This window comes from Chiloscyllium plagiosum, chromosome 23 (assembly GCF_004010195.1).
Source record: "Chiloscyllium plagiosum isolate BGI_BamShark_2017 chromosome 23, ASM401019v2, whole genome shotgun sequence".
Taxonomy (NCBI): domain Eukaryota; kingdom Metazoa; phylum Chordata; class Chondrichthyes; order Orectolobiformes; family Hemiscylliidae; genus Chiloscyllium; species Chiloscyllium plagiosum.
Genome location: NC_057732.1, coordinates 10,308,356 through 10,330,426, shown reverse-complemented (window position 1 = coordinate 10,330,426; position 22,071 = coordinate 10,308,356). Strand labels below are relative to the sequence as shown.

The following is a 22,071-nucleotide window of genomic DNA, read 5'->3' as shown; positions in this document are numbered from 1 at the left end:
TGAGAGGCATGGATAGAGTCGATAGCCAGAGACTATTTCCCAGGGCAGAATTGACTAACACGAGGGGTCATAGTTTTAAGCTGGTTGGAGGAAAGTATAGAGGGGATGTCAGAGGCGGGTTCTTTACACAGAGAGTTGTGAGAGCATGGAATGTGTTGCCAGCAGCAGTTGTGGAAGCAAGGTCATTGGGGACATTTAAGAGACTACTGGACATGCATATGGTCACAGAAGTTTGAGGGTGCATACATGAGGATCAGTGGTCGGCACAACATCGTGGGCTGAAGGGTCTGTTCTCTGCTGTACTGTTCTATGTTCTATGATACTAGAAAGGGTAAGGGCCCTGACGATGTTCCAGCAATAGCACTGAAACTTGTGCTCAAGAACTTGCTCTGCTTCTGAAACAAACTGTTTCAGTACAGATTCAATGCTGGCATCTACCACAATGTGGAAAATTGTCCTATCCACAAAAAGCAAGACAAAATCCAACAGCCAACTCTATCAGTCTTCTCGATCGTCAGCAAAATGATTCAAGGGATGGGTGACAGTGCTATCAACAGCATTTATGCAACAATAAACTGCTGACTGATACTCAGTTTGGTGTCTGCTAGACCCACTCTATTCTTGACCTCTTTTCACCCTGGATCCATATTTGAGAAAAAAAGCAAATTTAAGATTGAAAATGAAAGTGATTAGCCTTACATCAACGCAGCTTTTGATTGAGTTTGGTGTCAATGAACCCTGGCATAAATTGGGTCAATATGAATTGGAGGAAAATTCTTCACTGTTTGGAGTTTTACAGACCACAAAGGAAGACAGTTGTAATTGTTGGAGATCAATCATATCAGTTTCAGGATCTATCTGCAGGAGTTCCTCAGGCTAGTGTCCTAGCAGCTTTATCATAGACCTTCCCTTCACCATAAGGTCACTGCTGATCGCACAATGTTCAGCACCATTTGCGACTCCTCAGATACTGAACAAGGTCATGTCCAAATGCAACAAGACATGGACGATATCCAGGTTTAGGCTGACTGATAGCATGTGCTGGGCAATGATCATCTCCAACAAGGGAGAATCCAACCATCAGTCCTTGACATTCAACAGCATTCCTATAGCTGAATCTGACACTGTCAATATGGTGGGGGTTGCCACTGACCAGAAACTAAAGTGAATTAATACATTCTGTGACTGCAGGTCAGGCACTACAAATCCTGCAGTGAGGAACTAACCTTCTGACTCCCTGAATCCTGTCCGAGTCAGGGTCTGATGGAATACTTCCCACTGGCCTAGATGCGTGCAGCTCCAACAACACTCAAGAAGTGTGACACCATCTAGGACAAAGCAGTCCACTTGAGTGTCAAAACATCCACAAACATCCATTCCATCCATCTCTGATGCTCAGTAGCAGCAGATACATTTACTATCGAAAAGGTGGACTGCAGAAATTTACCAAGGATCCTTCAACAACACCTTCTAAACCCACAGCTACTGCCACCTAGAAGGACAAGGGCAGCAGGTACATGGAACACCACCACCTGCAAGTTCCCGCTCCTTTGACAATGCTGCACTCCCTCCATACTGATCCTCTGACAATTCTGCACTCCCTCCACACTGACCCTTTGACAATGCTGCACTCCTTCCATACCATTGTGACTTGGAAATATATCATTGTTCCTTCAGTATCACTGGGTTAAAATCCTGGAATTCTTTCCCATATGTCTTGTGGGTCTATCTACAGCATTTGGATGACAGCAGTTCAAGAAGACAGCTCACAACCATTTTCCCAAGGGAACCAGGGATGGGCAGAAATGAATTCTGGCCCAGCCAGTGACACCCACATCCCATTGAATGAATAAAACAAAATACTGATCTTCGCCTCTTAATTCAAAGCTAGAACTGAAATTGATGTCTCAATTTCTGCATGTGACATCCCCATTTGCTTTAAGCTCCCACTTGAACATCTTATTACATTGTTTAATTGACCTGTTGGATAGTGTACTGTTTGTAAAGAGGTCTGCCGGGTGGACCTCATAGAATACAAGTTCCCTCATTGCGGCTGTTAATCTGGTTCAATCAGGGAGCCTTGATTGACAGATATAAACAGGAAGGTCAGAGGTTCTGCTCACTCAGACAGCTGGATCTGAGGAAGCTGGATCAGTGTCAAGGATTCTCCACATGTAAATAAAGGGTGACTTGGAGACAGGATATCGGTCTCTGTGCAGTTATTTCAGATAGTGCCGCCAATGTTATACAGAAAACAACCATCTCACATAGTCAGGAGGAGCGGCAACTTTGGTAAATTCTACAATTTAATTCAGTGGTGGTGTGAAGTTATGCCTCTCTGCAATGGAGTTTCATGTCAAGACACCAATTAATTTCAGGATGATGAATGTAAACAGCTACCTCATGGAGTCAATTCATAATCACAATTCTGCTGCTCATTCACTGCCCTACTTTTCCATCCTAACCAGCGTGTTAACACAATTAGATTAGATTTTTTTTTTTTTTTAGATTACATTACAGTGTGGAAACAGGCCCTTCGGCCCAACAAGTCCACGCCGACCCGCCGAAGCGAACCCACCCATACCCCTACATTTACCCCTTACCTAACACTACGGGCAATTTCGCATGGCCAATTCACCTGGCCCTGCACATCTTTGGACTGTGGGAGGAAACCGGAGCACCCGGAGGAAACCCACGCAGACACGGGGAGAACGTGCAAACTCCACACAGTCAGTCGCCTGAGGCGGGAATTGAACCCGGGTCTCCGGCGCTGCGAGGCAGCAGTGCTAACCACTGTGCCACCGTGCCGCCCACTTGTTACTTGTAACACATCTGGGGAAAACATATACACTTGCATAATCTGTAACACACACGTGCAGGTATGATATATACAGGTCGTTCTTCTATAACAGGATGGTTGCATTCTTGTGCAACCCCACATTAGAGAAAAACTGCTTTAGAAACAGTGCTTAAAGTATTGGTGATGTAATCGCATTACAACCAATACTCCTTTTAAAAGGTTCCCCTTTAGAAACACCGTCCCCAATTTGTCAATCGCGTTACAGCTAATTCGCGTTAACAAAATGCACGTTACAGCAGAACAACCTGGACCTAGAGGCAGTGCCATTCATATCCTCATATACAAACAAAGCAAAATGTGAGACAGGAGTACCGTGATGAAAATTTTACACGGGAATAGGAGAAGGCTACTTAGCAACTCAGTCTGCTTTACCCTTGATGTTTCTAAAAATTCATTCATGGGATATCTGTGCATCTGGCTAGGCCAACATTTATTGCCCATCCTCAGTTGCCCAGAGGGCAGTTAAGGGTCAGCCATGTTGCTATGGGTCTGCAGTCACATGTAGGCCGGAGCAGGTAAAGGACATTAGTGAACCAGTCGGGGTTTCGTTTTTCTGATAACTGACAATGGTTTCATGATCATTAAACTTGTAATTCCAGATTTTGATTGAATTCAAATTCCATCACCCGCCATGAAAAGATTCCAACATCGCCTCCTCATGAATCATGTTTCACGTGTGATTCCCTGCATCTCAATTCAGCTTCCTTCAATCCAAATCCCCCAATAGCTTTCGCTAACCAAACTATATCAGTTTCAGTTTTGAAACTTCCAGCCTCAACCAGCTTACTGGGGAGAGAATTCTAAATCTCCACTGTCCGTGATGTGGGAAACCAAGCCATAATGGTTTAATTCTGATTTAACATTCTTTTTGTTTTACAAAGCTGATGGCCCCATCCAAGAGTAAGGAATAAAATCTTTATAATCAGGATGGTACTACATCTGAGGGTTAATCTCATTCGAAACAAAACCAGTTAAAATCTGTATGGTAAAAAAACTATTTGATTTATGTGCAATGATTGTTAAATTCACTGCTTCAGGAGTATGTTTAATTTCATACAATAACTGAGATACATATTAGTAACCAGTATTGGATTCTTTATTGAATTACTCCCACTCCTCATATTACCTGCTGTATTCTTCAGATTGCTCCCAAAGCTTTCAGGACTTTTGCTGATAGCTGTTGTTTTATATTTAAGCAGTTGCCCACCCCCCATCCCACAGCCTTTATAATGCTTGCCGTATAGTTTCTCAGTTGATGGAGAGATTTATGTTTAATCACACGCAGAATCAAATATAAATCTTTATCAATCTGCAGTAGCTTCCCAGCAGCTTGTCATCACGTAAACATTTGGATTCCAAATTAGTTAAAGCAACTATTGGGAAATAATGGAAATATAAAATGCATCTGCAAAAGCAAATTAAGTATGGAGTGTCATTTAAGCGATTACTCGCTCTTTAAAGCTCAATTGATATCAGATTCATTTGGTAGATTCAAGCTCAAATGTCAGGACTGCACCATACAGTCAGGGTTGTCATCTCTCTTTCTTCAGATACCATATCTCTCAGTAGGCATTGGTGACCGTGGACCTTGCGTTGATTTATTTTGCTTCGTGAAATTGTCAGTTTTGGGAAGATTTGTAGCTCAAGTTGAGGTTCTGGATGTAAGTTTGCTCGCTGAGCTGGGAGGTTCATGTTCAGACGTTTCGTCACCATACTAGGTAACATCTTCAGTCAGCCTCCGGATGAAGCATTGCTGATGATTCCTGCTTTCCATTTATGTGTTTGGGTTTCTTTGGGTTGGTGGTGTCATTTCCTGTGGAGATGTCATTTCCTATGGTGATGTCATTTCCGGTTCTTTTTCTCAGGGGGTGTTAAATCGGGTCCAAGTCAACAAGTTTGTTGATAGAGATCCGGTTGGAATGCCATGCTTCTAGGAATTCTTGTGCGTGTCTCTGTTTGGCTTGTCCAAGAATGGATGTATTGTCCCAGTCGAAGTGGTGTTCTTCCTCATCTGTATGTAAGGATACTAGTGAGAGAGGGTCATGTCGTGATGCCAAGGGGTCTGAATAGTCTGGCAATCAATTCTGAGATGTCTTTGAGGTAGGGGAGAGTGGCTCGGGTTTCTGGATGTGTTTTGGCTGCTTGTTTTGGTTTGTTGCTGAGAAATCTGCTGACTGTGTTCATTGGATGCCCGTTGTTTTTGAATATCCTGTACAGACAACAAGCAAAACTAATGTCATTTACAAAATACCGTAACTGTAACTAACACCACATTGGACAAACAGGCAGAAAACTAGCCACCAGGATGCATGAACATCAACTAGCCACAAAAACGACTTGACCCTCTCTCACTAATATCCTTCCATACAGATGAGGAAGGAGACCACGTCGACTGGGACAACACATCCATCCTAGGACAAGCCAAACAGTGACACGCACGAGAATTCCTTGAAGCATGACATTCCAACTGGAACTCTGTCAACAAACATGTTGACTTGGATCCGATTTACCACCCCCTGAGAAAAAGAACAGGAAATGACATCACCACTGGAAATGACATAATCACTGGAAATTACATCACCACTGGAAATGACACCACCAACCCAAAGAAATCCAGACATATAAATAGAAAGCAGGAATCGTCAGCAATGCTTTGTCCGAAGGCTCACTAAAGATGTTACCTAGTATGGTGATGAAACATCTGAACATGAACTTTCCAGCTCAGTGAGCAAACCTACATCCAGTACTTAAATTTCCTTCTACAATATGGCTGACCAGGAGAATCTGTTGTTGCCATGATGCAGATTGAGAGAATCCACAGACCAAGGAGAAACTTGCTTAGCTGTAACTTGAATGTACCTTCCTTGGCCATCTTGGGGTGGGACTCAAACCCAGAATGTCTGCCTCAGAGGTTAGGGATGCTACCCACAAGACCACAGTGCTCACTTAGTAAGTTTTACTATTTTGCTTTATGTTCCTATTTGGTGGCTGCATTTGTAAATTTGGCTGTCTGGAGAGAAAGAGAGAGAGAAAGAAAGAGGTGGAATGTTGCCCCTAAAGCATCTAACAATGACCATTCACAGCAAGTCAAGAGGGACTGGTTGCAATCTCTTGTGGTTGCAAAAATAATGAGGGGCTGAATGCCCACTGTCCCTTGCAATGAGCCTTTCAAAATACACACTATGTCCAAAACTGCAGACAGGCTTTATGCTTTGAATAATACACAAAGCCAGTTTCAATTCTATTGAAGTGTGCTAGTAGGACTGAGATCCTCACGAGCACCAGTAGGATTAGGTTCCAATGTGTACTAGCCTCTGTTTCGAGCAATGTTGTGACGATCACAGTCTAAGAACTGTCTCCTAGTAACTCCTGTATTGTAGGTAAATATCGCTCTTACGCTGAATATTAGCAGTCAGCTAGCGAGCAAACTGGGCAAAGGGAAACAAGCCATCAAACGACTCTCTCAAATCTTGAACACTGGAATTCAATCGTGATTGAAAGGAGTCAATGTCATCATTGTCAAGATGTGTATCATTTATGGGCTTGGGGTTGCAACATTAATCCATCCACAAGTCAGCATATTTGGCATTAAGTTGGTAGATGGGTTCAGAATATTTGGTGTGAAGAGTGGAAATATCACACTGTTGCAGTAGATGTCCTTTGAAATTGGGAATTGTGATGCATTGTATGCAATAAAACTTTACCTTGTGATATATATTCCATATCAGTTATTGATATGCAAAATGGGAAGAAATGTTTTTTAGTCCAATTGGCTGCAACCAACAATTGAAATAGTCAATCGACTACAGCGTTTCCCAGCACTTAATAGCTTTCTGTGCCAGATATTTAGAACAGTTACTCTTGAATTTGGCCATCCTATCCATTGACCCATCCAGCAATTCAAATTTGGAAGGCTCAGTATTCTCAAAACCTTTCTTCCAGTGGAATCTTCTTACTGAAAATAACCACAGTAAACCTTTGTGTTCCAGATTTCCTTACAAACCACTGATGGGACTATTTAAAGAAAGGGAATTAGCAAGGAAAAGAAAGGATGAGTTGAATATGTATGTGAAGTATTTGCTGAATAGTTCACCTCCTGTTGCAAAGGTAAGTCACAAAAAACTTCAATTAAAATATTTGGGAGCAAAACTGGGATGGCCCTGAAAATAAGTGCAGAGATCATGAAACACAGTAAGTTACGTCTGTTTGCAATGCAGGAGACACACCACTTGGTGCTACTTGTTCATTAGATTAATCTCTGCTCTAACTAATGATAAGCATTCATTGGCTAGACACATCTGTAGGGATCAGCATCATGAGTGACTAGAATCACTTAAGTCTACTCTGCACTACTTACAGCTGGCCTGTAGCTTATATATTCTACCTGGCTGTTGAGGTTGATGATAAACTGACCTGGAAACACTGAAGAATAAAATGACAGGAGATAAAGGTTTTTGGTGTTTAGAAGATCTTGGTATACGACAGGGGGAGAAGGAGGGATATTATGTTCTTCAGATGAGCAGGCAGTAGGAGTTGATTGCAATGGGGGTCAAGGACAGGTGTCAACCCCAAGAATCAGTGCTGAATAAGTTAATTGAAGTTGCATGCGTGGTCAAAGTCAACAAATGTATCTTAAAATGTCACATCCTACCAACTGTACCATTAATTTCTGTCCTATGCACCACTCGCCCATCAATCACACAGGAATAACCTACATTCCCCGGACCTTCAGACACACAACACTGCTCCAAGCTTCACACTGTCATCTCATACTTCCCATCAGCTATTCAAACATGAGAGCCATATCAGCCAAACACATGTAACCAAATTCACTTCCCCTCTCTTACAGGAGCACACAATTGGAGGGAACAGGAGCTAGCTAGAGGTTGCTATAATTTTTTAGGCTTTCAGTCCCACTAGATCTCAGTCATAGCTGTTTCAATGCTGTCGTGCACTATTCGCTTCCATTGGGTGAGGACATATAGCCTTTTTGCTTTTCTCCAGTCAGATCTTGTGGCCACCAGTGGTGAACTAAAAGAGAAGTGTTTTTCAGTGAGTGGGTGCAATATGTTTGACTGGCATAGTTGAATAGCTAGGTGAAAGTGCTGGAGATTAGAGTCAAGATTAGAGTGGTGCTGGAAATGCACAGCAGGTCAGGCAGCATCCGAGGAGCACGAAAATCGACGTTTTGGGCAAAAGCCCTCCATCAGGAATTGACGAATTCCTGCTGCCTGACCCTCTATAGTTGAATAGCTGGCAATGTGTCCACACTGTGAGGCGTGGATGTGAGGCTCATAGTGGAGCTAATTGTGTGAGTGTAAGGTGAAACATATGAATCTTAGCTTTGAGTTGTCACTGAGAGAGTTTGTTGGTAGCTGAGAGCTGGCTTGGTGTATTAAGCAGTGTGAGAGACTAATGATGCAGTTAGGAGAGTATGACATATGAGCATTCAGATTTCTTTGACTCTGAGCATTCATGTGAGGTTGTCAAACATCTAGCAGCACCATGTTCATGCCTGTGCAGTTACACAAAAAGCCAGCTATCTGTGCTTTTTGTAATGTGGGATGCGGGTGTCACTGGTTGGCACAGCATGTTTTGCCCGTTGACTGCCTTGCTAGGATCACCATGGGGACGGTTAAAATTCAACTACATCGCTGTCAGTCTGTGGAGTCACATGTAGGCCAGACCAGGTGAGGATGGCAGATTTCATACCCCTAGTGGGTATTAGTGAACCAGATAGGTTTATAACAACCATCAACAATGGTGACTTGATTGCCATGAGACTGTTTTTAATTCAATTTTTTTAAATTGAATTCAAATTTCACCTTCTGCCATGATGGGACTTGAATCCACGTCCCCAGAACATCAACCTGGGCCTCTGGATTATGAACCGCCTCTATTTGCTCCCACTGCCTTTTGACAGCATTTGCCCATCTTCTGTGAATGAAGAACATCTCTCTTCCTGTTAACCTGCCATTAGCCCTCCAATACTCCCTCAGTAAACCTTGGAGGCCACTCTGCTTTATTCTTCCGTTCTTGTCGCTTTCTGAGGGGAAAGCACAACGTCCTGCACCTGATCCAGTTAAAATGATCTCCACTTGTAGAGATGGAGGCCAGCACTAAGTAGCACAGGTTGCTTAACCTCTTGTGATTTTACTCAAGTACGCAGTCCCCTAATAGTGCCTTAAGGGTGACCACACATATGATCATATAAATGAGCAGACAACTCCAAATTTCCCATGTTGACAATATTCCCTGTGCCTATTTTCTGGCCTTATTGAAGTTTATAACCCATTTCTGTTCATTCAGTCAGATATATATATCTCACCAGAAAATCAGTGTTTGTATTGATCCTGTGCTCCCAGTTTTAACCTCTCTTTAATTGAATTTGTACCATCTGTCTTCATATTGATCCTAAAATGTTCCAGCCATGAATAATCTTAATGCCAATCCAAAGAATATGAAAGACTTTTCTGAAAGCATTACTGATGTAAAGAAAAAGTATTTTCGTGAACAAAACCACGAGAAGTCCATCTAGAGAATGAACATATGACCTACATCTGATCCCTGAGGTACACCTCTCATCAAACTTAAAATGCAGTACTCAATTTACAGTGCTATAAAAATAGTAGAGCACAAATTTTATCATCAATTCCATTCAACACATACAAAATTCACCTTACAACAATGAGACCTATCTAAGTAAAGAGGTTAGGATCAAGATCCTCCAATATTGCTGCTGTTGGAAGTAATGGTTGAGAGAGATGACTGTGCTGTTCGGAATTTTGTGAGCAGCATGCATTTACTATTTGGCTGAACAGGAAAAGTGAGAACTCTCCCAGTGGTGAACTTTGTCTAATCCAAACCCATGCCCATATTTCTGTCCGGTTCTGTGCACATTTAGTTTAGTATAAATGCAATACAGTACACAAGAACATCATAAATAGGAATGGGAGAAGACCATCTGGCCTGTTGAGCCTACTTCGCCATTCAATAAGACCGTGGCTGAACTTTCCATGGACTCGTCTCCGCTTATCCACCCGCTCACTATATCTCTTAATTCCTTTACTTTTCAAAAGACTATCTTTGCCTTAAAAACATTCAACCAGGTAGCCTCAGCTGTTTGACTGGGTAAGGAATTCCATAGATTCACAACCCTTAGGGTGAAGACTTTCCTCCTCAACTCAGTCCTAAATCTGCTCCCATTTATTTTGAAATCATACCCCCTAGTTCTAGTTTCACCCATTAGTGGAAACAACCTCCCTGCTTCTTTCTTATCTATTCCCTTCATAACTTTAAATGCTTCCATAAGATCCCCCCCCCCTCCCGCAATTCTTCTAAATTTCGATGAGTTTGGTCCCAGTCTACTCACGGTGTCTCACTGCTGCCTCACAGCACCAGGGTCCCAGGTTCGATTCCAGCCTTGGGCGACTGTCTGTGTGGAGTTTGCACATTCTCCCCGTGTCTGTGTGGGTTTCCTCTGGGCGCTCCGGTTTCCTCCCACAGTCCAAAGATGTGTAGGTCAGGTGAATTGGCCATGCTAAATTGCCCGTAGTGTTAGATACATTAGTCAGAAGGAAATGGGCCTGGGTGGGTTACACTTTGGAAGGTCGGTGTGGACTGGGTGGGCTGAAGGGCCTGTTTCCACACTGTAGGTAATCTAACCTAATCTAATCTAATCAATCTCTCCTCATAAACCAACCCTCTCAATTCCAGAATCAACCTAGTGAACCTGCAGTGCCAGTAAATCCTTTCTCAAATAAGGAAACCAAAATTGCATGTAAACCATCTCTTCTTGAAACAGAGGGTCTAGTAAGGAAAACGGTCAGGAATTCAAGTGGATAGAACAAAGGTAAAGTGAGCCTGCTATTGTCAGATTACCAATGCTGTGTTGAGTTCGAGACCATTTATCCTGACTGACTTTGGTGATCAAGATAAATAGAGGCATGTGGAAAGCAGAGTTCAAAGTTCAAATCTTCTGGTTATGAATCATCCAGTGGAAGTGGCAGCCATTAAGACTGTCTAAATGAAGAACATAGCAATCTATAACCTATCTGCCAGCTGAATTTCTTAATCTCACTTTGTTTTCCAAAGCCCTTCTGCGGTATTCTGCTCAGTATGCAGTGGCGATATCAACTGATCTGTAAATAGTCAGCAGTTTGTGTGAGGTATTCAGTTCATAGCTAGACACATTTTGATCAAGGTGAAATGAAACACATCAGTAATGGTTACCCTGTGCAGCAGAGTACTGTATATCTTTTGGGCAAAGGTCATCACACACTCATCGTGTTGACACTGAATTGAATGGAATGATGTGCACCTTAACCAAAACCTCACCCTCAACATCTCTCTTAGCTTCCTGTCCTTGGAAACACCACTCCCCCACACACCTACTGACATCATTCTCTGCTCCTGACAGTCTAAGTTATTATTAACTAACTAGTCAATATAACTGGTACTTATCACTTTCAGTACACAATAAAGTGTACCTTGTTGAAAAGATAGATGCTTCCCCTTGTTAAGATTTCCTGGTGATTCACCCTCCACCACTGTAAGCAAAGGAGGCCCTTCAAACCTGATTGGAAAAGATTGGTGCCATGATCTGGAAAATATTCAGGCCTGGACTAAAAAGTGGCAAAAACCATTCGAGTCATACAATGACACGTCCAAAAAAGACAAAATCTAACTATCATTGAATGGTGTTGCCATCACTGAATTCCCCACTGCTAACATCCTTGGGGTTACCATTGTCCAGAAACTGAACTGGACTAGCCATATAAAAATTGTGGTTATAACAGCAGCTTTTAAAAAAGTAGGAATCCTGCAGTGAGTAACTCACCTTCTGACTCCCCAAAGCCTGTCCACCATATACATGACATAAGTCAGGAGTGTGATGTGATACTCTTCATTTGCTTGGATAAGTGCAACATCAACAACACTCAGGAAGCTTTACACCATCCAGGACAAAGCTTGACTGGCACCACATCCACAAATATTCAATCCCTTCACCACTAATGCTCAGGAGCAGCACTGTGTACAATCCACAAGATGTACTGCAAACATTCACCAAGGATCCTGAGACAGCACCTTCCAAATCCATGATGACTTCCATCTGGGATACATGGGAACACCACTACCTGTAAGTTCCCCTCTAAGCCACACGCCATCCTGAATTGGAAATATATTGCATTCCTTCACTGTCGCTGGGTCGAAATACTGGAAATCCACCGTAACAGCATTGTAAGTTTCCCAGGGCACATGGACTGCAGCAATTCAAAAAAGTAGCTATCATCTTCTCAAGGATGACTAGGGATGGGCAATGAATGCTGGCCCAATTAATTAATTAAAAAAGACTACATTCTGTGCAGAGTGTGATGCAGTGTAATAATGCACCATGGTTTCTTTATTTTAAGATATTGTGAGAGAATGACTTCTCTATCATTTAGTGTATTAATTGCCTAATAAGTCATGATTAGTCCATGTTGATTTAACAGTGTCTGTTATACAAAAGTCTTAAAATGTTAACTTCTTGAATTTATCACTGGGAAATTCATATCTGTTTGAAATGCTATTGATCGCTGCATGTATCAAAACTTGAGGGGACACCAGGAAGATTAATAGCACACTATTTGATTTGCTAATTGCTTAGAGATTGCAGTCTGGGAGAACTTCAACAGTACACCATCTAGATGGTCTTGGTATCAATAATAGCAAGTTATGGATTTCCACATTATTGTGTGTATGTGCAGACTCAGGAATTTGCTGTCTGTTTCAGTGTAATGGCAGAAACGCTGATAGTTCTTTTTCTCAGCAATACTCCTGCAAACGCTAAGTCTTGAATCATATTGTTAGGCTTCTTGTATTAAAGGAAAAAAAATGAGCCTAAACATTCAGGGTTAACAATGTATCTTCAGACAAGTCCTCACTTCTCAGGTTTGTTCATAAAGGTTCACTATATCCTGAACAGAATTAACTAAGTGTGCTGACTTTCCTGCCTGAATTTCCAATTTTTACTTTTATTCATGAGAAGATTCTGAGAGGTAAGATATACGTGCAGATCATGCCTCAGAAAGTTGTTAGAATTGAAATAACCAGGAAGGATGACGAGGGCAGGGTGGTAGTCTATATGAATTTCATTAAGGCCCTTGATAAGATTCCAAATGTTAGGCTGCTTGAGAAGGTTAGATCGATTGGAATCCAGAGGGAGCTGGCAAAATTGGATACACAATTGGTTTGATAGGGAGGCAAAGGGTAATAGTGGAAGGATGCTTGTTGGACTGGAGGCCTGTGACTACTGGAGTGCCTCAGGAATCGGTGCTGGGCCCATTGCTGTTTATTATCTATATCAATGATTTGGGTGAGAATGTACAAGGCATGATTAGGAAGTTTGCAGATGACTCTAAAATAGCTGGTAATGTGGACAGTGAGGAAGGTTATCAGAAATTGCAGCAGGACCTCGATCGGCTGGGGAAGCGGGGCCAGACATGGCAAATGGTATTTAATATAGATAAATGTGAGGGCTTGCATTTTGGAAAGTCAAATCAAGGTAGGAATTTCATGGTGAATGGTAGGGTCTTAAGGAGTGTAGTGGAACAGAGGGACCTTGGAGTTCAGGTGCACGGTTCTCTGAAAGTGGAGTCACAGATAGACAGGGCAGTGAAGGAGGCTTTTGGCACACTGGCCTTCATCAGACAGGACATTGAGTGTAGAAGTTGGGAAGTTATGTTGCAGTTGTTCAGGGCATTGGTGAGGCCGCAATTGGAGTATTGTGTTCAGTTTTGGTCACCTTGCTATAGGAAGGATGTTATTAAATTGGAAAGAGTGCTGAAGAGATTTACAAGGATGTTTCCTTGGCTCAAGGATCTGAGTTTAGGGAGAGGTTGGACAAGCTAGGACTTTTTTTCTTTACAACGTTGGAGACTGAGAGGGATCTTATAGAAATGTATAAGATAATGAGAGGCATGGATAGGTTGAATGCACTCAGTCTTTTTCACAGGGTTAGGGAATCGAGATTAGAGGGCAACAGTTTAAGGTTAGAGGGGAAAGAATAAAAGGGAACCTGAAGGGCAACGTTTTTACACAGAGGATGGTACGCATATGGAATGAGCTACCAACGGAAGTGGTTGAGGCGGGTACATTAACAACATTTAAAAGGCATTTGGACAAATACATGGTTAGGAAAGGTTTAGAAGGATATGGGCCAAGTGCAAAGAAATAGGGTAAATGTAGGTGGACATTTTGTTTGGCATTGGCCCCAAGGGCCTGTCGCTATGTTGTAGGACTCTATGACTGTATGACATTGACAGGATGAGGGCATCACTGGCTAGGCCAGCATTTATTGCCCATCCTTAATTACCCAGAGGGCAGTTAAGAATGCATTATATTGCTGTGGGTCTGGAGTCACATGAAGGCTAGATCAGGCAAGGATAACAGTTTCCTTCCCTAAAGGACGTTAGTGAACCAGATGGGTTTTTCTGACAATCGACAATGAATTCACAGTCATCTTTAGACTCCTACTTCTTGTGTTAACAATACCAACAAAGGAAATCCAACATGCACAATATCTTAATGTGAATTTTTGTCTTCATATTTTGCAGAGTGATCTTGTCTATACGTTTTTTCACTGTTTTCCCAATGATGAAAGAGCTCCTGGCTTGCCATCCCCAGGTATGGAACAGCACACAATCTCGTTTGCCATTCTACTCATTACCATTTGGCAAAGTCTGTTCAACTTATACAGCAAATACCTGAACATTAGATAAATGCTTTCACTCCATGGTTAATCAGTTTTGATGCACTCACTTGTTTTTCAGAAGCCGTATCTCACACTGGGAAACTGTCAGCGAGCACACAACTCTGCATCTCTTGGGAGAGCGGCAAGCTGTCTGTGATGGTGAAGCATGTCAAAAACATTGTACGTACATAAGTTACATGCACCAGGTGTTCAAACCTGCTATACTGCTGTGCTGCAGATTTCTCTCTCAGCGGAAGTACAGCTGTAAAAGTGCCTTGTTTACATAGGACAATATAATATAGGTTTTTGGGGCCAAATGGACCCTATCATGATGGGAGAAAGTGAGGACTGTTTCTCTTGAAATTCCTGATGAAGGGCTTATGCCCAATACATCGATTCTCCCGCTCCTCGGATGCTGCCTGACCCGCTGTGCTTTTCCAGCACCTCACCCTCGAATATCATGATGGGAGTCAAATAATTTGGTCACAAAGCATAAAAATCATAGGTGGCCTCACACTTCCTGTGTCATTTTAATCAATTTTTTTTTTTGGATACTCACTTGTGGCATGTTGCTGGCTAGACATCATCCCTAATTATCTTTGCGATGGTGGCGTGCTGTCTTCCTCAACTGCCACAGCCAGATCTCATTAAACGCAGAAAGAACTTTTATTTAAATCATGCCCTTCACCAGCTCAGAGCATCACAGAGCACTTTACAATTAATGAATAAAAAATGAAAGAACTGCAGATGCTGTAAATTAGAAACAAAAACCGAAATTGCTGGAGAAGCTCAGCAGTTCTAGCAACATCCGTGGAGAGAAATTGGAGTTAACGTTTCGGGTCCAGTGACCCAACCTCAAGTAATGAAGTTTGTTTTGTCGTGTCATCAGTGTAGGGAAGGCAGAAACAAGTTCCCACAAATAGCAGTGAAATAAATGACCAAATCAATGGGTTATTTTCGATGTTGTTTGAGGAATACATATCACTCAAAGCATGAGGAAAAACTGACTTTCTCCTCCTTGTGTAGCCTCTGGGATCTTTGTACACCCACTAGCTATAGCTTATCGTGTCAACTGACAGTCTGAAGCCCCTGACAGGACAGTGCTCCCTTTGTACTTCATTGAGCCCAGACTGTTTGCGTGTATAAACTTGCACAATAACTAGATCACTCCTTGAAATGCTCAAACAATAATTCCACAGTCTGGAGAAGAGGAACTCAATCCTGACACTCACTCGCTCTCAGAGCACCTACATGTCTTCATGAGAGATCACAGGAGCCCGGGATGATATTGTTCAGATTGCTACTCTGATAACTGCCTCTTCACCTTTAAAAGCTATATCTTTGGTTAAGAAGCTACAGGCTGCATTTAAGTATCAGCTGATCGGTCAGATTTGCTGCCATCACAATGGGCCAGTTAAGAAATGTTCATTTATTATACATAAAGAGAGTCTAACCAAGATAAATGCAATATATCTCCCACCAAATATATCTGGTAGGCTGATAGAAGCCCTAAGCCCTGCCCTATATATATTGCCACTGTATGACCATCACCCCCACTCTGCGGTGATAGGAGTCTGAAAGGCATGGGTGCACATGCGATCTCCAATTAGCTGACCGGAAGTTGATCAATGTAAAGTGAGCTGGACAATCCATTTATAATCAGCATTGCAAGTCAACTCACTGGAGGTTTTCTTGTTTATAAACTGAACACTACACAGGGTGAATATTGCAGATTGGTTGTGATGTGCTGAAGTAAAGAAAAGGCTCTTTTGCTGCTGATAGCTACACTTCCTGGGGTCAGGATCAGAACTCAGTCCAAAAAATATAAAGGACATACTGTTGATGTCATACATCTTATGTCCTTCTGTATGAAAGGAAATACTTCAAGCAGAAGCAATCAGTAAAGTGATGCAAGGGGTCATCAACAGGGCTATCAAGCACCACCTGCTCAGCAACAACCCGCTCAGTGACGCCCAGTTTGGGTTCCACCAGGGCCACTCAGCTCCTGACCTCATTCCAGCCTCGGTTTAAACATGGACAAAAGAAAAGAGCTGAATTCCAGAGGTGAGATGAGAGTGACAACCTTGACATCAAGGCTGCATTCAAACGAGTGTCGCATCAAGTAGCCCTAGCAAAACTGGAATCAATGGGTATCGGGGGCAAACTCTCTGGTAGTTGGAGTCATACCTGACGCATTAGAAGATGGTCATGGTTGTTGGAAGTCAGTCATCTCAGCCCCAAGACATCTCTGCAAGAGTTGCTCAGGGTAGTGTCCTAAGCCCAACCATCTTCAGCTGCTTCATCAATGACCTTCCCTCCATCATAAGGTCAGAAGTGGGGATGTTCATCGATGATTGCGCAACGTTCTGCACCAATCGCAACTCCTCAGAAACTAAAGCAGTCCGTGTTCAAAGCAACAAGTTCTGGACAATATCCAGGCTTGGGCTGACAAGTGACAATTAATATTCACGCCACTCAAATGCCAGGCTATGACCATCACCATTACAAAAATATCCAACCACTGGCCCTTGACATTTAATGGTGTTACCATCACTGAATCACTCACTATCAGCATCCTGGGGGTTACCATTGATGAGAAACTCAACTGACTCACCACATAAACAATGATTACAAGAGCAGGTCAGAGACTGAAAATACTGTGGCGAGAAACTCACCTTCTGACTTCCCAAAGCCTGTTCACCAAAGCACAAGTGATGGAATACTCCCTACTTGCCTGGATGAGTGCAGTTTGAACAACACTCAAAAAGCTCACCACCATCCAGGACAAAGCAGCCTGCTTGATTGACACCGCATCCACAAGCACCCAGTCTCTCCACCATTGATGCTCAATAGCAGCAGTGTGTACTATCTACATGATGCACTGTAGAAATTCATCAAGGATTCTTGCACAGCACCTTTCATCCATGACCACTTTCATCTAGAACAACAAGAGCAACAGATACATGAGAACATTACCATCTTCAAATTCCTCTCTGAGCCATTCACCATCCTGATTTGGAAATATATTACTGTTCCTTCACTGTCGCTGGGTCCAAATCCTGGAATCCCTCCCTAATGGCATTGTGGGTCAAGCCACAGCAGATGGACTGCAGCAGTTCAAGAAGGCAGCTGACCACCACCTTCTCAAGGGCAACTAGGGACAAGCAATAATTGCTGCCCAGTCATTGACGCCCACATCCCACAAATGAATTTTTTAAAAATTCTACCATATGCTGACATTCTCAGTTCTGCTGAACTTACTGTATTTACACAATGAGGCAAACGGTAACAAATGTGTCAGAATTAACAACTGCACAAATTGCAACTTTTCTTACAATCATTGATTCCATCTTGATCAGAAATCAAGAAGCAGAAATCCACATTGATATCCTGTACATGGAGTGATTTCGATTTGTAATGTTCCTTTAACGCAATGGAACATCTAAGGGTTTCGTAGATGAGTAATCAGGCAAAATGTGACACCAGATCATATTTGGACTGGTGACCAAAAGCCTGGTCAAAGAAATTGCTTTTAATGATCAAGATAAGAGGACAGATGCAGGGAAGACATTTTGCAGGTAGCAAAATGCTTTGGTAGCTGAAGGAACTACTGTCAATTTGCAGCAAAGAAAACTGGAGATTGTCAGGGGATCAGAATTGAAAGAGTACACAGATATTTTGGAGAGTTGCAAGGCTGGAGGACCTTACAGAGTGAGGGAGAGGTGAGACAATGGAGAGATTTGAATGCCAGGATAAGCTAAGTGTTCAGCCAGACAGAAGAGCAATGCTCCCTCTTGAGTCAGCAAAGACCCATTTCTTGCTTGCCCTTATTAATATCATGAGTCACAATATAGACGCTAATGTTATTGATGGTTTTGGTACAGTATTGCAAAATGATGCCAAAGTAGAAATGCCTTCAAAGGTTCATATTTATTTTCTCCTGTGCATTAACTCTGGCCCTCAGATTTTTATAATGCAGCATTACAGTTTTTAAAGTCTATCAGGGTTAGAGATTTGCAACTAAATACTGTATGTAAGATGAATTTTTTTCAGTGTAACGGTTCATTCGTCTCCCTTAGAGAATGAAAGCTGCATCCTTCCCAAGTCTGGCTTATTTATGACAATTCTCATGCCCATTTGCTTGACTCTTAACTGTTCTCTGCTTGCAACCCCCTCAGTTGTATCAGCTCAGTGCATTAGGGATTGATGATCTGAATCATTATTACCAGTGATGCCCAAATTCTCAGAGTGGAAAAGAAATAAAAGTTAAATTTTTCTATTCGGCTGTAATGTTTCACTCATTACAGCAGAATAACAAGCCCTTTGCATTTACAGATTTTCCAACAGCCAGTTAATGAACAACATCCTGTAAGTAATCTAATCTAATCTAATCTGGAAACAAACCACATGGAGTAAGAAGAGGGTAATGATGTGTGTCAGATTGCTAGTTCACCTCTTACCCACTCATTGCTTCAACGCATTGGGAGAAATCTTCCCCGTCCCTGAATGATGTAGGCATTGATGAGTCACTTGGGTAAATGAGACAGGATTGGAAGAAATTAGACCCTTAACGTTAAGAAAAAGTGTCTGATTCTCAACCCAAGTTTTGAACAGTGCAACAAGAATCTTATTAGTGAGCAGCAAGAGGCTGATTTGCATGGCATATGTGTCTAATCACACCTCGTTCATATGGAATTTCCTATTCTCTCCTGAGTCAGATGAAAGAAGTTGGCCAACAACAATTCCCAACCTGAAAGTCAGAGTGGATACTGGATGGATCCAACTCACCACACCCACCTCTGGGCCTCTATCCTGTGCAGCAGCGCCCAATATTTTGGGGTGTGCACCAGAAGTAGTGACCACTTGCTTTGAAGAAGTTTGGCATTGGACACTTACCAGCCTCACCACATCATCATGGCACATCTCTGACTCACTTAGAATACAGTTCTGCACTTCAGTGCTGCACTTTGGAGTGCGCTGGCACCTTCCAGGACACTTTGCTCACAGAGGGTTCCTCACTTGCTCTCTTAGCGCTCAATCACTTTGCACCTGCAAGTCGTTCCGCAATGACGTGCGTTTCGTTAACGCGAATGCGCTGTAGTGCGATTGACGAACTGGGACACTGTTTCTAAAGCGCAAACTTTTAAAACATGTGTAGGCTGTAATGCGATTATTTCGCCAACACTTTAAGCGCTGTTTCTAAAGTGCAATTTTTCCATAATGCAGGTTGCACAAGAATTCAACCATCACATCATGGAAGAAGTACCTGTACTTGGATACTCCCAGCATCTCTGCTTTGAGTTGCCTTTTACATTTTGTTGCATTCAGAACTTAGAGTCTCAGTGCTTCAGTCTTTCTTTGCTGTTTAACGTAGACATATAGCCAGGCATGTCATGGTTGTCAGGCAAGGGGCTGGACATGTTGCTGTACAGCATGGTGCTACATCAGGCTGACACTTGTACCATGCACCAGGAGTGTAAACAGCAAATACACTATGTGCTTCAACCAAAAGACCATATCTCAAAGTCACAGGGGACGAGGTCCGCAGTCAGGTCAAGGGAGATAGGCTTCAGTGAGGGATTACTAGCAAGTAAGTTTGATATCAGTGTTAGGGGCTTGGATATGGCCAGTCGGCTGCTTTGTGTGGTCAGGGCCAGGGGTTTCTCAGGGAGTGGACATCATGATCTGTACTGCGTGTCCGGTTCAACCTGTCCAGGAGGTCAGAGCCAGGGAGCTGCACAGAGATCAGTCAAACGTCCAGTCATTCATCAGTTGGGCTATCCATTCCTAGTCCCTCAGCACAGTGGACTGGGGAGTGGGGGGGGAGATGCAGAAATGACTCTGTTACACAACCCCCTGATTGAGAATGAGTGTAGACATGATGCAGCTGATCCTTCAACCAGGGCAGCTTACAGCAGACAATAGGTCTGCTGGAAATGGGGTTCCAAAGCTCGGACCGGTCTTTGGCACGGAATGGGGGGGGGTGTGGAATCCCCTCCGACATTGTATTTCACAAAATCCCAGCATGCTGCCCTCTGCCCAGCCAGAGCAGGTGAAAGGGGAATATGATGAAAGCTGAAGAACTGAACAGTTCTTCAGATTGAACACAGTTTGAAGGCTTTCCAGTAAATGACGCACCCACATTGCACTATGAAGAGCGTGTTATGTCATGCTGTGTGTTGGGCGAAGTGTAATATTCCCTTAGACAGCTGCATAATGAGGCAAACTACAGAGAGTAGTGTGAGAAAACTCACTAGCACTCGCAGAGAGAAATCCTCCGTGAAACTGCCCAAAATTGACACTTAGCTGATTTTTGGTAAAATTCAGTCTGTTGCTTCTAAGGCAATCGCAGGGTTTCCCTCCCCACCACTCAGACCCCTTATATCGAGGTTGAAAGGCTTAAATTTCTTCAACCATTCTTCACAATACAAGCTTTTGTTATTGAGGATCAGCCTCATTACTTTCCTCTGCACTCCTACCACACATGAATATCCCCATTGTTCATTAGAATCAGTAATCCAAGGTTATGTCTGACCAAAACATGACTTCCTCTGGCCGTATTGTCCAAAATTCTATTGACTTTGTTGATTGTTGGCTTGTGTTGGCTGGACACATTGAGTATTAAGTCTATTAAGATTACTGAAGCTCACTCTACTTTATTGTCAGCGATTTCAACGTCATTAGCAGGGCACAAATAATGCTGATTTTTCCTTCCGATGAACCCTACTTCATATCTGCTTATATTAAACTCCATCCATCATAACAATTCGAGGAAGTTGCCATTGAGTTCTGGGTAGGTTATAAGCATCTTCTTTGTATGGTTTTCTGGCATGACGACTTTGTTCTGAGTTTTGCTAATGTTTCTTCTCTGCTAGTTGAGGCTTTGTGCCAGGTTCTGGATAAGGCGAAATGTTGAAGTAAGAGAAGAAGATTGAACCCTTCTCAAAATGCCTCTGGCCCCAGCAGCAGTTTGCCTGGCGCCATTTCATGCTCTTAGGATCATTAATCAGCTCAACACTGGAAGGAGCAATTCAGCCCCCTCACAAAGTGCAACAAAAGCACAGCATGGATCTAGTCCTTCTCTTTCAAAAAACCAAACTCATTTCTGTGCTCTAACCAGGTAAAATGACAAACATTGTCAATATTTGAAAGGAAACTATGGCTCACGTCGTCTCTTGCAAACTGTGCACATGTCAAATTTCAGAGTTATTCCAATTTGGTTGACACAAGTGACTCACACGAGGTTGCAACTCTGTGGGCAATGTTTGCCAATATTTGATATGGCAATGAAGATTTTTTTGGGGGACGATATTTCACTTGCTAGGAATGAAATCACAGAATTCTTACAGTGCAGAAGGTTGTTACTCAGCTCCCCCACATGTCTGTACTGGTTGACGGTCGTTCTCATATTGTCCAAGAACTCGCTTAACAGCAGGTTCAGGAAACCAAGTAGTTAATTTTTTTAAAAGAACTCTGA

The 22,071-nt window shown here is 42.6% G+C and overlaps 1 protein-coding gene across 2 annotated transcripts in view; it reads left to right on the top strand.

The window, feature by feature from the left end:
- The window catches only part of LOC122561603 (phosphatidylinositol 4-phosphate 3-kinase C2 domain-containing subunit beta-like), a 217,954-nt gene that overhangs the window by 169,577 nt on the left and 26,306 nt on the right, over positions 1–22,071 (top strand). For both annotated transcript variants that reach the window (XM_043713462.1, XM_043713463.1), the window contains 3 exons: positions 6,850–6,967; positions 14,458–14,527; positions 14,674–14,774. In XM_043713462.1, the coding sequence (XP_043569397.1) occupies positions 6,850–6,967; positions 14,458–14,527; positions 14,674–14,774 (289 nt within the window). The remainder of the gene's footprint in view (positions 1–6,849; positions 6,968–14,457; positions 14,528–14,673; positions 14,775–22,071) is intronic.